Source organism: Lissotriton helveticus, chromosome 10, assembly GCF_964261635.1.
Source record: "Lissotriton helveticus chromosome 10, aLisHel1.1, whole genome shotgun sequence".
NCBI lineage: Eukaryota > Metazoa > Chordata > Amphibia > Caudata > Salamandridae > Lissotriton > Lissotriton helveticus.
Genome location: NC_136071.1, coordinates 439207497 through 439223658, shown reverse-complemented (window position 1 = coordinate 439223658; position 16162 = coordinate 439207497). Strand labels below are relative to the sequence as shown.

Sequence of the window (16162 nt, the reverse complement as noted above, 5' to 3'; positions counted from 1 at the left end):
CTCTGGGTTGTTCCTGAGGAGGCGGAGTCGATACGACGTCGACCTCTTCATCGAGTCCAGGAACCGGGGTCGACGAACCCGCAGGAACCGGAACCTCGACTTCACCAGCCCCCTGCTCCTCACCTTCATCCTCCTGACCAGAAGGATTGGATGGAACCGGAGAACGGACCTTCTTCTGAGATTCGGGTGAATCCCGACGTGAATCCTCACCATGCTCCGACTCCGAAATCTCCACTTCCTTGCTCAGAAGTTTGACCTGGGACTTTGGTCTTGAACTAGAGTCCTTTTCAGAGTGATGACGTGACTCATGGCTCCTCTTCTTATGTTTCTTTCTCGAAGACTTTGAAGCGTGAGCCGAAGACGACTCCAAGCGTGACCTCGAACGAGACCTTGACCTCGATCTCGACCGACGAGGTCGAGACTTCGAAGATTTCTTAACTTTCTTACTTTTCAATTTTGCCACGAGGAGTTTCGTCTCTCTTTCTCTTAAAGCCTTCAGAGTCATTTTCTTGCAGCAAGGACAGTCCTCGACGTCATGGTTGGAGCTTAAACACCAAACACAGCATTCGTGAGGATCGGTGATAGACATAGTCTTGCCACATTCGCCGCAAGCTTTAAATCCAGTCTTCTTCGACGACATTTCGAAGAGTACAGAGATAGACACAATAGAATGATAACAGTAACAAAGTTACTGTAAAGCTACAGTACGATCCCTGAAAACCGTTAGCGTCGACGACGCGGAAAAAAGGGAACTGATGTCATCACGCCGGCGTGGGCCTGTTATAGGCGTCGGTGACGTCAGCGGAGTCGCGAGCGGTGCCGTGCCTCTGTGACGTCCGGATCCACGTCGGCGCGAAGCTACAAAAAGAATTTCCGAATGTTGCTGACGCAAGGGGATATTCACAAGGTGAGGAATCCACACGGCAGATGTATCTATCAGAATGGAAGCTAGCGCAAATTAGAATCATAAACCTGTCTAAGATACCGTAATATTAATACTTATAAACGGCGTTTTTCTACTTTAGATAGCCGGACGTCTGATACCGTAAACCGTTACTGCTTGGCAAACAACGTAATTCCGGTACGTTTTCACTTCGCCGTATATGGGTAAGAAACAATCAGCATACATGCGCTATCATCGTGCTAGTAGTGCCATTAACTGTCTGCATATATGTTGCAACTACAGACAACCGTGGAATAACTTATCGTGATCAACCTCAAGAATCACGGTATCTGGCTTTAAGTATAATCGTAAATCAATGTAACACAACACGGCTTTGAAGTAAAAACGCCGCGCTACTCTTTCAATTATTTGAAACATCCAGCCTCGTGTCTAAAATTAATCAGCTGTAGATAGTTGGCTGCCTTTGAAAGAATCTCACCATAGCAATTACCTGGGCAAACATAACACTCTAAACACCTTTGACGTTACCCGGTTTTAAGCAAAATCTTAAATCACTGTAACACGGCTATGAAATAAAAACGCCGCGTTATTCTTTCAATCTTTTGAAACATCCAGCCTTGTGTTCATAGTTATTTAGTTACAGAGAGTCACCTAACCTTGAGAGAATCTTAAAAAGAGTAATTGCCCTGGCAAACATGTAATCCTGAACACCTTTGACTTGCTTTGAACAGAGAGCCGGTACCCGAACAAGATTTCACTCCATTAGGCTGGACAACTATTTTAATTGCATCATTCCGTTTTACTTCGCTTTGCCATTAGTTCAAGCAACACAGGTAAGAGAGATAAAAATACAGTGATTTTCAGCGCAACCATTCAGAAGCAAGCTTCTTATTTCAGCTTTGTGTATTTTTAGATCACTGACAATTGTAATTCCATTTGACTGAGAAGCTGCAAGGTCCTACATAGAATTACTTATAAGAAGTTGAAACTTAGTTGCCATCAAGACCTATATAGACAGGTGAGAGTTAAATGAAACTGTGAACATCGTTAAGAAGGTTGACCTGTGCAATATTGAACTAAGATAGAGTTTATGTTTATTTCTGCCCTGTAAATCTATAGATAACTGCTTTTTGGATACAACACAAACCACTGCAGTATATTATCATCGGTCTCTCTACCACAAATGCAGGTACTTTGGTATAAATAATATCGTGATGAAATACTATGTCCCTATAACGATATATAATGTATAAATAGGCCCCAGTGCTCTGGGTTTGCTATCTAAATATGCCCCCCTTGTTCTGGACTCGCTATCTAAATTAGACTAAACTCAACCGATGCAACACTCATAATGAGTAAACAAACACCATCCTCTCTTTTACTTTTCTTTTCTACCCTATCTTTTACTTTTCTTTTCTACCCTTAAGCTTATCACCTGAAGCATTTTCCTATGATCTCGTTTTATGTGCATTCCAACTATGTAAATACCATACGGAAGATTAATTGTTTACTTCTCAAATGCTATAGCAAGCATGTTTATTACTCTGTTCTATGTATCCCAGTAGTAACTAATGTTACATGACATGTCAACTATTCTGTTTTTCAATTAATGCAAATATAAGCATGTCTGTTTGACACACACTGTTATTTTTAATCATTGTTATGCGGTATATCATGAAAGCTGAATATATTACTGGCCCCTAGAAATTGGCAAACTGCATTTAGCGCTGTTTACTGTTTAGCATAAGGACAAAATTTAAAAGACTATTTATTTATTTACAAAAACATGATGGTAAAGTCCTGAGGAAGACACCGCCAACGTGTCGAAACGCGTAGACAGGAAACCATCCAAATTTTTGTTTAATAATCTTTATATAATCAATGCATATGTGATAATGAACTTATCTTTTTATCAAATTTTATCATTATGTCAATGATTTCACTCATGACTTTTTTTTATGAAATTCATTAAAATGTACTTTATATGCTAATACAGTTGTGTATCATTAATTCTGTTTTGTTTGCCATCTAACTTGTGCCAGTAGTCATACTGTTTGCCTGGGTACGTTTCTTCACATGCATTATTTACCCTGACCCAGGAACCTTATCCGTATCACGGGGTCCTTGTTTTTTCGCACATAAACTACCAAAAACACCATGGATTTCAAGATCATAGGGGTGCACCTGTATTTCTCCCTGCAAAGACTCTCATTCAAGCTCCCTCTGGGTGGTGGGGGGAATCCATGGAAAAGGTGGAAGGAACTGTGATAGAGGGAGCAACCTCTCCATGTCCCTCAGATGTGGCAGATGCCAATTTTTGACACCTGCACTGGTCCATCTGCAGGTCATGTAATGTGATCTTCTCCCAGAATGGGTTGGGGGGTAAATGAAGGCAACTGCTCCACCTCAGCATTGCTGACATTCACATCTAGAAGTCACTTACAATGTCAATATTCAGGTTTGATCCAGTATAAATTTCACAATGATTTACACTATGCTTCTCAACATGATTACATTTCAAAGTCTACCAAAGATGTGGGTGAAATAACTCAAGTAATTTCTTACTTATCCATTCAAATGACATCCACAAGGGAGAGGATAGAACAATATGTTTTTGCATTTTCAGCCACCTGAACCTACATGGAGTTGGAAAATGATAATGTACTCTCTTACTCACCATTAGACCCAACCACTAATAAAGGTGATGCAGAGGAAAGACTCAGGGAGGTTGCAAAGTGTGATAGTGGAATCTTCCTTAGCACCTGAGAGAAAATAAAAATAACAGAGATTAATATTTAGACTACCAGGCTCTCTACTAATATGCACACAAAATCAATCATGTAGTTGGTCCTGGGGCCTGCTGTTTGTGCAGACCAACACAGGCCTTAACAATTCCCCAAGAGAAATCATGAAAAAAACTTTACATCCAAGAAATGTACTCAATCACAGTTTTCTATGTCTATGCAGACCATGACTGTATCTTATGTACTGAGGTGTAACACAAGGCTGTGCTGAAAGCTAATAAAGGGAAACTCTTATGAAGGAAAGATGAGCCCTCCATAGGTCCTATTAAATGTTTGCAGCGGCCGGGACAGCTGACTTCGGAGTACAGGGCTCACGGTTTGATCCCTGGCTCCGGCGGCAGATCAGCTCAGCACCATGTGACTCTGGGCAATAACTCACTGAATTTCCACGACGGCCCCCAGCGTCTTGAGACGCGTAAGGGTGAGTAGTTCACGCTTTACAAATACCGGATTCACGATTTTGTTTTGGAAGACACTGAACGTTGATATTGACATGCGGGTCACCTGTATTGCTCCAAGTGTTTACAAACACCTAAGTTTGTCACACCAGATTGCTCCTAGTGCTAGTAGAATATCTTAAGGGAAAAAAACCAGCTGACTGTAGTGCAGAAGTGTGGAACGGAAACGTCCCCTACCTCCCTTGGGCGATGGCTCAGCACGAACTCTCTGGGCTCCGAACCCGACCATACCGCGTCCCTGGCAACACGGACTCCTCCCCTTTCTCTTCCCATGCAGGAACCAATCACGCTAGATGGAAGACCGGAAGGACCTTACGCTGACCCCGGAAGTCCCGCCCTCGATCCCGACCCGGAACCCGGAAAAGCCGACAGAAGCGAGGAGAGAGCGTTCAAGGCGGCGGACTCGTGGCAGGAGACAGCGTGCAGAGAAACGGAGGTGGAGAACGGAGGTAGCGGAGGCAGCGGAGAAGAGAAGACCGGAGGCGAGGACGAGGACATTTGGACCAAAGACTGGTGGAGTCCCTAGGAGGTGGCTGGAGAGCGGCCACAACTCACGGGAGAGTTGCGGCGGGGCATGTGAGTACCCTGTCTCCTGGCTCCCAGGTGGACCTGTATATTTGTGTAGATAGAGTGTCCCCTCACCTTGCAGCATCACTAAGCGCACTGTATATATATATCATAGTATAATAACAACAAAGGAGTGACTGGGATTTAAATCATATCAAAGAATATGTGTGATATTTTCCCGCTTAGTGTCGCTAGTGTGATCAATACTCACACACTAGCATACTAGCACCTAGCAAGGAAAAAAGGCTGTCTCCCTAAGTACACCCGATGGGTCCTTCATTGGAGAAGAAACCTAAAGGGCTTTGAAAATCACCCTGTGCTAAAACGAGGGCAGAACCTTACTTATTAAAAGGACCCTCACTCACCACTAGCTGGTGACATGCTTCATCATTGGGTCCCCGCTGGGGTGACCGAATGTCCCCCCAGCGTGCTACGACGCCTGATTACAGCGGAGCAGGATGTGGTGAGTGCAACAGTGCCGAAATTAGGAGGTGACTAATAGTGAAAGTGTAGGTGTATTAAAAAATGCAAGGTTGTGCCTTTACAAAAATCTTTAATAATGGCCAACCTGCATTAAATAAAAACAAGGTGGGCGGACTCCTCAGGTTCTAAATTAGGGAACCGGAATCCTAATCAGAATCAAACAATGGTCAACATGTTTCTGCTGTGAGTTGCTTTTTGCTCAGTATTCGTCAGGACCTTAATCAAAGTCCTCCGGTGGTGTGCGCGCGCTAAGGCGCACCCTCCAAGGAGGCTCGTAGTGTGAAAAATATATACAGTGTTAGAAATCGGGAAATTTTCGTGATTTGATCACTACAAATTCAGTAGTGATACATAAAAAACCTGTAAGGGAAAAAGACAGACAAACAGAGACACATGGAGAGAAATTAGCTAATAATTTCTTCTGTCAGATGCAGTTCTGATCACTCTAATGTACAGGTTATGGCGTCCGAATTAAAAGGTATCACGCCAAACAAGGGGTGTTGCCCCAGAGCGAGGGGTTAGTTGCCCCTAGACGTACGTGATTTCCCGTCCAAATGATGTAACGGGTATCAATCATTGGCTCGGTTGAATAAATTGTGGCGAGCAGTGTTTAGTTCGTTTCACCATTATGAAACGGTATGGTCAAATAAAAGGGCAGTGTTTAGGATGGTATATATATTATTTATTTTATATTAAAAACTCACAGGTAGTGAGGATCAATATCAATGAATGGACAAGGGCACCCCCCCTCCAAGTAAAAGAGACGCAAAAGAGGAATAAACCAACCTCATTGGAGGCAAAATCATGCGCCGTTGGAAAAGACAGCGCGGGACATCTTCACGCGGTGTACAGCTGTCGAAAAACAAGACCGCCCGAAAGTTAAACCGGGACATGACCCTCGGGAAACTTAGAAAAGGGCAAGGTCAATGTTAAAGAAGAACTTACTTTCACCTCCGCGGCTCCCCGCAATGTACCTACTCTCTCGGCTGCTGTCTTCCGGGAATGCCGAGAGAGGCAGGGGTAGTGGTTTAAAAGCACACGCTCCGTGGTAGGTTCTGAGGTACACGTGGGCAGTGACGCGCCCACCGGGTTAAAGGGAAATAGACCCGGGAAGACGGCTGCACGGGTGGGGGTTCGAAACCCAGTGCAAATGTCCTCTCGTCATGTACATAAATGGCAGAAATATATATGCATAGGAGATGGATACACCTAAACGGTGTGTACCTTTCCTGTATTCTAATGAGGATATTAATCCAGGCCAGCAAAAAAGGGGGAAGTATGTGCATATTTGAGCATAAGTTTATATATATCTGATATTTGGTCAGTCTCAGCGTATCGTGCGGTGCTTAGAGGGTGCTCAGGACTCACTTCTGCCAAATGGTGCATAGAGCAGGTTGAATGAATGGAGATGCTGTCAACTAAAAGGAGCTGTCAACTGAAGTCAGAGCTTAACCTCTCTATCTCTTGAGCACACTAGCCCATGGTATATCATCGTTAAGGCCAGTTTTATTAGTGCCCAGGCGATACACCCAACGCTGTTCTTTCTCAAATAACGTGGATTCAGAAGCGTTATCCAAGTACTCAAGGATTGTCCATTCTAGGTCGTTCGGTGTATGATTGAATTGTAAGAAATGTGATGTCAATTTGGTGGAAGATTTTTTACAGCGTATATTACTGCAATGTTCGCAGATCCTGATTTTTATACGTCTGGTTGACATTCCCACATATAATAGTCCGCACCTACAGGTAATCAAATACACAACATTTGAGGTATTACAATTTGTATGGCAGCGCTGCTCCCAGCGTGTGCCATCTGCCAGGTCAAGGAACTTAGTGTGGGAGGTGAGATGGCAAATATTACAATTCCCACACGGATGGTGACCAATGACCGGTGGTAAACCCTATGCATTGAGGACATTAGGTATTTGATTGTTAATGTTGTCGTCCCTGGGTCGCGTGTGGACCAGGGAGTCCTTGAGACTGGTAGCCCTTTTATATGAAAAGAGAGGCTTCTGCCAATGTTTTTTATTGCTGGTGATAATCCTCCAATTTTTGGATATGCACTTGCTCACTGCATTTGATAGTGGATTGAAAGTTGTTACACATGTTAGAGGGATCTCACCATTTGTCGATGGGGGGTTATCTTCCAGAAGAGCATCCCTTTGTTGGTGTCTAGCCCTCTTCTGGCTTTTCTTAATTATCCCCTTCGGGTACCCTCTATGTTCCAATTTGGTGGTCAATGCAGTAGCTTGTTGCTTGTAGGTGGACAAATTACTACAATTGCGCCTAAGCCTCAGATACTGGCCATACGGAAGATTTTCCCGCAGTGCCCGTGGATGATAGCTGGTGAAGTGTAGTAGATTGTTTTTAGCGGTCGGCTTGTAGTACTTGTTTCCAACCGATCACCTTCCCTCCTGATGGCAACATCCAAAAAGGTTAGTTCCTCGCGGGACTATTCATGAGTGAATCTCAGGTGGTCATCGCAGGTGTTGACCCACGAGAAGAACTCTGTTAGTGTGGTTTCATCTCCTTGCCAAATCATAAACACATCGTCTATGTAACGTTTCCATACGGCGATGTTATTGCCGTATGGATTCGTGGGGTGCAATATGTGTTTTGACTCAAAGTCGAACACATAGAGCCCTGCCACTGATGGGGCAAAGGTGCTGCCCATTGATGTCCCTGTTGCTTGTAAATAGATCTGGCCATCATATTCAAAAAAGTTGCGTTTCAAGGCGAGGGTGGCGCAGTCAACAACAAATTCGCGGGTAGTATTGAAACTCCAGACCACTCGGTCTAGTGCTTCCTTAACTACCTTGATGGTCTCATCCTGCGGGATGCAGGTGTATAAACTCTCGATATCCATCGAGACAAGGAAACATGGGTCACTGGGCAAAGTGATTGTACTGAGCAAATGGAGAAAACTCTTAGTGTCCTTAAGATAAGTACTAGTTGATTGTACTATCGGTCTTAGGAAAAAATCACAGTATTGTGAGAGGGGTTCCAGAAGCGAGCCCAGACCGGAGACAATTGGTCTCCCAGGGGGGGGGGGTTGCACGTTCTTATGTGTTTTCGGTAGTATATAAAAATAAGGAACACTTTCAATCCCTTCCGCTCGGTCTTTGTCAGTGGATTCAAAGAAGTTTTTCAACCGGAGCTTCCTAAAAAAACTGGTTTAGCTCAGTGGAGTTTGAAACGGTCAAGCCTAGGGGTAGGGATAAACCCTAGTCCTTTTTACAGTACATTTGTTTCCGATTGTGAAAGGTTGTGGGAAGATAAATTCACCACTAAGGTTTCACGTTGCTGGGCCTTGGCCTCTGGTCTGCTGTTGTGGTGGTTGTGAGATCCCTTGTTCCCTCTTGCATGTCCCAATGTACTTGATTTGGGCCTTTCTGTCTCCCCCGGTTGCCCCGCCTGCCTCTGACCTGAAAAGGATGCGGGTATCCTTGGGGATTGAAATTTGGATATGGCATGAAATTTGGATTCCAGCCCATCATGGGCTGGAAAGGTGCCTGGAAAGGGTTCGGATGGTATGGACCCATTGCTTGTTGGGGGAATGGTGCTTGCCAATTTGACGGATGGTATTCCTGTGGAAATTGCTGCAGTCCCCGTCCTCGTCCTTTACCTCTGCCCCTCCCTCTAGGTCTTCTCCCTGTGCTATCAGTACTAGAACCGCTAGTGTTAGAGTCTGCTGAGGTGTCGGAATTATAACCTGCACTCGTGGGAGGAGTAAAGTCAGGAGTAGAGTAAGGATAGACTTTGGAATAAGACCATCTTTTTAGATCTTTCTGTAGCTTTTGCGATTTGGATTGGGCCAGATTTTCTTTAAACTCGTTTTGCTCTTTATTGAGCTCATCGAGTCTCTTCTTATACCCCGTAATGGTGGCTTTAAAATGGGCTTCTGTAGTATGTATTTCCACCAATAGAGCCTCAGAGAGGCGCAGTGCAGTCTTGATGATTAAAATGCCCCAATCCCGCGTGCAATGCCACGCTATCTGTGCCCACTCTTTATGGAAAATCGCATCCTCAAGGAATATTCTTGGTGCATTCGTAACTAACAGCCCTTTCGGTGCCGCGTTATGATTAAAATATTCCTTGATCATGGTTCCATGTAATATGGCCCTAATCCTGCTACAATTCAATTCACCCAACTGTTCCCAGTCCCCCGTTTGCGAAATGGCATGCGCCAGTAGTGGGTCAGAAAATAGAGAGTCGTCCCCTAGAATGGCATCTACTTCTTCCCTCGTGAAAAAGAGACCCTGGTCCTCCATGATATGTGAACAAAACTAAGACACTGCAGCAAAAGAATTTTCTATTTGCAATAAAAAGCTATATCTTACTCTCACAGCTGCACGCTGCTCAGGAACGATCGAACAAGTTACTTACCTTCGGTAACGATATATCTGTAAGAAACAGTAGTTAGTATTAGATTCCTTACCTTAGAATATCCCCAGGCGTCAGTCTGGATCCGGAAACTTTTGCGTAGCAGTACCCCTGCGCGTCGGTAGGCGTTGTCTGCAGGCGTCTCCTGCGGCTCCGCATCCGTCGTCGGCGCCGTGATGACGTCGCTGGAGTATATAGACGCCGCCTCCGCGCGCTGACGTCAGTTCTTTGTACACAGCTTTTCCGCGCCAGAACACGCAGAGCCATGTGAGAACCAACACTGGTGCCATTTGAAACTAGGGCCCTGAAAGGGATGTCCTTAACCCTAGGTATCAGTTCGCAGAACGGGGAGGATGGGCGGGGCGGTAAGGAATCTAATACTAACTACTGTTTCTTACAGATATATCGTTACCGAAGGTAAGTAACTTGTTCATCTGAAAGAAACAGGTTAGTATTAGATTCCTTACCTTAGAATAGATACCCCAGCAATACCAACCCCGGTGGTGGGTCTGCGAACCAGTACAGCTTACACCAGAAAGTCCTGGAGGACAGAACGGCCAAAGAAGCCATCCCTCCGGACTTGACTGTCCAGGCAGTAGTGCCTTGCAAACGTGTGCAGCGAGGCCCACGTAGCCGCCTGACAAATGTCCTGCAAGGGGACTCCCCGGCCCAGGGCAGTAGTAGCCGCCGTGGCCCGAGAGGAATGGGCCCTCAGCCCAACAGGAGGCTCCTTCCGAGCCAAAGAGTAGCACGCTTTGATGCACAGGACGACCCACCGAGAGATGGTCCGTTGATGCACCGCCCGTCCCTTCTTCGCACCCACGTAGCCAACAAACAGGTGGTCATCCATCCGGAACTGGCGAGTGTGATCCATATAAAATGAAAGCGCACGTTTTGGGTCCAGACGATGGAGTCGCTCTTCATCCTTTGAAGGATGCGGAGGCGGGAAGAAGGAGGGTAAGGTGATGGACTGCCCGATGTGAAAAGCAGAGACTACTTTGGGCAGGAAAGAAGGTCTAGTTCTCAGAACCACCTTGTCTGGATGAATGGACATGAAAGGAGGTTTGACAGAAAGAGCCTGGAGCTCACTCACTCTCCTGGCAGAGGTGATGGCAACCAGGAAGGCCGTCTTTAAAGTCAGGAGACGGAGAGGACAGGAATGAAGTGGCTCAAAGGGAGCACACATCAAGAAGGTCAGAACCAGGTTCAAGTCCCACTGAGGCATCACAAACGGAACAGGTGGATACATGTGCGTGATGCCTTTCAAGAATCTCGTTATAATAGGCGACTTGAACAAAGAAGGTTGATCAGGCAGCCTTAGAAAGGCCGAAAGGGCAGAAAGGTAGCCCTTGATAGTACCCAGAGCAGAGCCCTGCTGGGCAAGAGAGAGAAGAAAGAGGAGAACCTCGGAGAGAGGGGCAGAAAGAGGGTCCACAGCCTTTGCTGTGCACCATGCCACAAATCAGTTCCACCGGCAGGCGTATACCGACTTAGTGGAGGGACGCCTGGCTGCCAGAATCACATCACAAACTTCAGGAGGCAAGTCAAATGGCCTCAACTGTCGCCGCTCAATCTCCACGCATGGAGGTGGAGACTGGACAGGTTCGGGTGGAGGACCGTCCCCTGCTGCTGCGACAGAAGGTCCTCCCGAAGGGGCAGGCGGATCGAGGGACCGACTGACATGCTGAGTAGCTCGGGATACCAGTACCTTCGAGCCCAGTCCGGAGCCACAAGGATAACTTGGGCCCGGTCGCGCCTGATCTTCTTCAGCACTCTGGGCAGAAGTGGTATAGGCGGAAAGGCGTACAATAGACCGCAACTCCACGCGCGCCGAAAGGCGTCGCCGTGCGAGTGCCGTCTTGGAAACTCCAACGCGCAGAGCTGATGACATTGCGCGTTCTCTTCTGTGGCGAATAGATCTAACCAAGGCTCTCCCCATTGCAGAAAGAGGCCTGTCGCCACGTCCGAGTTCAGACGCCATTCGTGATCCACCGAGCACCGACGGCTGAGTTTGTCCGCCCTGGCGTTCAGAGAACCTGCCAGGTGTTGAACCGTCAGAGTCACGCTCTGACGTTCCAGCCATTGCCAGAGACGCAGAGCCTCCTGGCAAAGGGTCCACGACCCCACTCCGCCCTGCTTGTTGCAGTACCACATGGCGGTGGTGTTGTCCGTGAACACCTGCACCACACTCCCGTTGACAAAGGGGAGGAATGCCTTCAGTGCTAGGCGGATCGCCCGCAGCTCCAACAGGTTTATATGGAGCCGGGACTCCGCCGGAGACCAGATGCCTCTGATCTCCGCCTCTCCCAAGTGGCCTCCCCAGCCCTGGAGGGACGCGTCCGTCACAACTACGTGCTCCGGTTGGGGAAGGGAGAGGGATCTGCCTCTGACCCAATCGCGGTCTGTAAGCCACCACTGCAGTTGTCTCGCAGTGCCCTCCGAGATCAAGACATGGTCGGACAAGTTGCCCTGATGCTGGGCCCACTGAAACTTCAGGTCCCACTGCAGAGCCCGCATCCGCCACCGGGCGTGATGCACCAGAAGGATGCAGGAAGCCATCAGCCCCAGCAGCCGCAGCGTCAACCTGACCGAAACCCGGGATAACGGCTGAAAGATGGGAATCAAAGCCTGTATATCCCGGACTCGCCGTTCCGGAGGATAAACCCGAAACTGCGCCGAGTCGAGAACCGCTACGATGGAAAGGAGCTTTTGAGAGGGACACAGGTGTGATTTCGGCACATTGATCGAAAACCCCAGCTCGTGCAGGAGGTCTGCCGTCATCTGAAGGTGGTGGACGACTGTCTGGGGCGAGCCCGCCTTCAACAACCAGTCGTCCAGGTAGGGGAAGACTGAAACCCCCAACCGGCGCAGATGGGCTGCGACCACCGCCATCACCTTTGTGAACACCCGTGGGGCGCTGGTAAGGCCGAATGGGAGCACGATAAACTGAAAGTGCTCGTGGCCTATCGTGACCCGCTGGTAACGCCGGTGGGCCGGCAGGACGGGGATGTGAAAATACGCATCCTGCAAGTCCAACGCTACCATCCAGTCTAGCGGGTCTAGAGCAGCCAAGACCTGAGCCAAAGTCAACATCTTGAACTTCTCCTTCCGGAGGAAGCCGTTGACGTTCCGTAGATCCAAGATAGGACGTAGGCCCCCTTTGTCCTTCTTGGGTACCAGAAAGTAGTGGGAATAGCAACCACATCCTACTTCTGGCCCAGGAACGCGCTCGATGACCCCCTTGGCCAAGACGGCCGTAACTTCCTCCTGCAGAAGTGTCAAGTGGTCCCCCGACACACGGTGGTTCTGCGGTGGCATGGCTGGAGGAGTGGTCTCGAAGGGGAGGGAGTAGCCCCTTCGGACAAGCTGCAGCACCCACCTGTCCGATGTTATTGTGCGCCAGTGGGAGAGGTGATGGCGAACCCTGCCGCCCACCGGCGTCACATGGGCCTGAAAGCATGGACTAGGAGGATTTAGAGGCGGATGCTGCGGGGGGAGGTGTGGTCTGACCTCGCCGCTGTCCCCGACCACCACCACGGCGGTTCCCACGGCCGCCGCCGCGTTGAGAAGTCTGTTGCGGCGCGTGGCTGGCAGCACGTGTGGGACCGCCCCTTCCGTGGCCACGAAAGGAGCGAAACGAACCCGTTTGCTGGCGCTGGGTCGAGAGACCCAAGGACTTGGCCGTGACCCTGGAGTCCTTGAAGCGTTCCAGCGCGTGGTCCGCTTTGTCGCCAAACAGGCGACTGCCATCAAACGGCATGTCCATCAATGCAGTCTTGACATCTGCCGAGAAATTGGCGGATCTCAGCCAGGCGTGGCGACGAATCGCCACCGTCGTGGACATCGCCCTGCCCAGTGAGTCGGTCGTATCAAGACCACACCTTATGGAGTATCGTGCTGCATCTCGGCCTTCAATCATAGCCTTGCCGAGCTTAGCCCGTACCTCCGGCGGGCATTCAGGCAGCAGTTCCGCGACCGTATCCCACAGAGAGTGGGTGTAGCGGCCCAAGAGGCACGCGGTGTTGCAAGACCGCAGTCCCAGACTCAGAGGACGAAAAGACCTTCTTACCATACTGGTCGTACCTCTTAGATTCCCGGTCGGGCGGGGCCGACGGGAATGCGGTCTGGGAAGTCGAGGCCTGGATCACCAGGCTCTCAGGGGTGGGATGGGTGGACAAGAACTTTGGGTCATCCGTACACGGACGGTGGCGTCTGGCCACGTTCCTATAAACAGGCGAACCTGAAGCGGGCCTGGACCACGTGCCCAAAAGAACGTCAGTTAAGGCCTCATTGAACTGCAGCAGTGGCTCCTGTGGGCATGACTGCGGTTTGAGTACTTCAGTGAGGATGTTAGTCCTCACGGCCGCGACGGGGAGCTCAAGGTGTAAGGCCTTGGCAGCCCTCATCAACACCACTGAATAAGCTGCCCCCTCCTCCATAGCCACGGTAGGAGGCGAGACAAAGCCAGGGTTGGGGGAGTCATCCAGACCACTGGCGTCACCCAAGTCACCTGTCCAGTCCACATCGTACTGACACTCGCGGGTCAGAGGGTCCTCAGACCCCTCCCACTCCTCTCCGCAATCTACATCCTCACCATATTCGGAGTCAACAATGTAGACCGGCTCCCCGGGGTCAACAGGCCCCATCGGCGTCGGACTCGGCGTCGGGCGACGCCGGTTCGACTCCGCGGCCGGAGTCGGAGAGGGAATGGGGGTGGCGCCGTCCGGAGCCGGCGCCGGAGCACCGGGGGGCGGCGCCGTGGGTTGCCCCGATGGAATCGGCGCCGGAGAGGCCGGTTGACCAGCCGGCGTCGACCCTGAAGGTCCCTGCGGCGTCGGGGCCGGAGCCGTCGGCGACGTCGGGGCCGGAGCACCCGACGGCGTCGAGGCCGGAGCACCCGAACCGCTAGGGCCCCCGGACGGGACCACCGGGCCCGCAGGCGCCGTAGGCCCCGTCGGAGGAGACAGTGCCCTCATGGCCATGAGGAACGCCTCTATCTCCGCAGGAGACGTGCCCTGCCCAGGGACCGCAGGGTATGGAGCAGGCCGCGTCGGCGACTCACGCGGAGCCGCGGGGGTGGAGCCGCGGGGGTGGAGCCACCCGAACCCCCGGCCGCATCGCGCGAGCGTCGGGGGGAGTCGGGGGTACGATGACGACGCCCCGACTTCTTGTGCTTCCTACCTGAGGAACCAGAGGAATGGTGACGACTCCCGGAGCGCTCGTGACGGCTCCGCGACCGCTCCCTCGAACGCTCCCTAGACCTCCGTCCGGACCGGGACCGCTCTCGACGCGGGGCCGACACCCGGAGCTCGAGTAGCTTGCGGGACCGCTCCCGTCTAGCTTTATTCGTCAAGGCCCGGCAATCGACGCAGGCGTCCACGTCGTGGTCCGGGCCCAGGCACCGGAGGCAGAGGCGGTGATGGTCCGTGACCGACATCGTGCGGTCACAGCCGTCACAATTCTTAAAACCGGGCATCCTACCGGCACCTTAAGAGTAACAGGAAAGATTCAAAAACTTTGGTCAAAGACCGGAGTACTGATCTTCGGATCTGCGCTAACTGGCGCGGAAAAAAGAAGAACTGACGTCAGCGCGCGGAGGTGGCGTCTATATACTCCAGCAACGTCATCACGGCGCACGACGCCGACGACGGAGCCGCAGGAGACGCCTGCAGACGACGCCTACCGACGCGCAGGGGTACTGCTACGCAAAAGTTTCCGGATCCAGACTGACGCCTGGGGATATTCTAAGGTAAGGAATCTAATACTAACCTGTTTCTTTCAGATAATAACACCAAGAGAGGGAGGGCATGAGTAGACACTCCTGTACCCCAAGTAATTATATAATAACAACAAAGGAGTGACTGGGATTTAAATCATATCAAAGAATATGTGTGATATTTTCCCGCTTAGTGTCGCTAGTGTGATCAATACTCACACACTAGCATACTAGCACCTAGCAAGGAAAAAAGGCTGTCTCCCTAAGTACACCCGATGGGTCCTTCATTGGAGAAGAAACCTAAAGGGCTTTGAAAATCACCCTGTGCTAAAACGAGGGAAGAACCTTACTTATTAAAAGGACCCTCACTCACCACTAGCTGGTGACATGCTTCATCATTGGGTCCCCGCTGGGGGGGCCGAATGTCCCCCCAGCGTGCTACGACGCCTGATTACAGCGGAGCAGGATGTGGTGAGTGCAACAGTGCCGAAATTAGGAGGTGACTAATAGTGAAAGTGTAGGTGTATTAAAAAATGCAAGGTTGTGCCTTTACAAAAATCTTTAATAATGGCCAACCTGCATTAAATAAAAACAAGGTGGGCGGACTCCTCAGGTTCTAAATTAGGGAACCGGAATCCTAATCAGAATCAAACAATGGTCAACATGTTTCTGCTGTGAGTTGCTTTTTGCTCAGCATTCGTCAGGACCTTAATCAAAGTCCTCCGGTGGTGTGCGCGCGCTAAGGCGCACCCTCCCAGGAGGCTCGTAGTGTGAAAAATATATACAGTGTTAGAAATCAGGAAATTTTCGTGATTTGATCACTACAAATTCAGTAGTGATACATAAA

At 49.8% G+C, this 16162-nt stretch overlaps 1 protein-coding gene across 2 annotated transcripts in view; it reads right to left on the bottom strand.

Moving 5' to 3' along the window:
* The window catches only part of LOC144784260 (mitochondrial Rho GTPase 2-like), a 1917079-nt gene that overhangs the window by 581614 nt on the left and 1319303 nt on the right, over positions 1-16162 (bottom strand). For both annotated transcript variants that reach the window (XM_078662926.1, XM_078662927.1), the window contains exon 42: positions 3582-3666. In XM_078662926.1, the coding sequence (XP_078519052.1) occupies positions 3582-3666 (85 nt within the window). The remainder of the gene's footprint in view (positions 1-3581; positions 3667-16162) is intronic.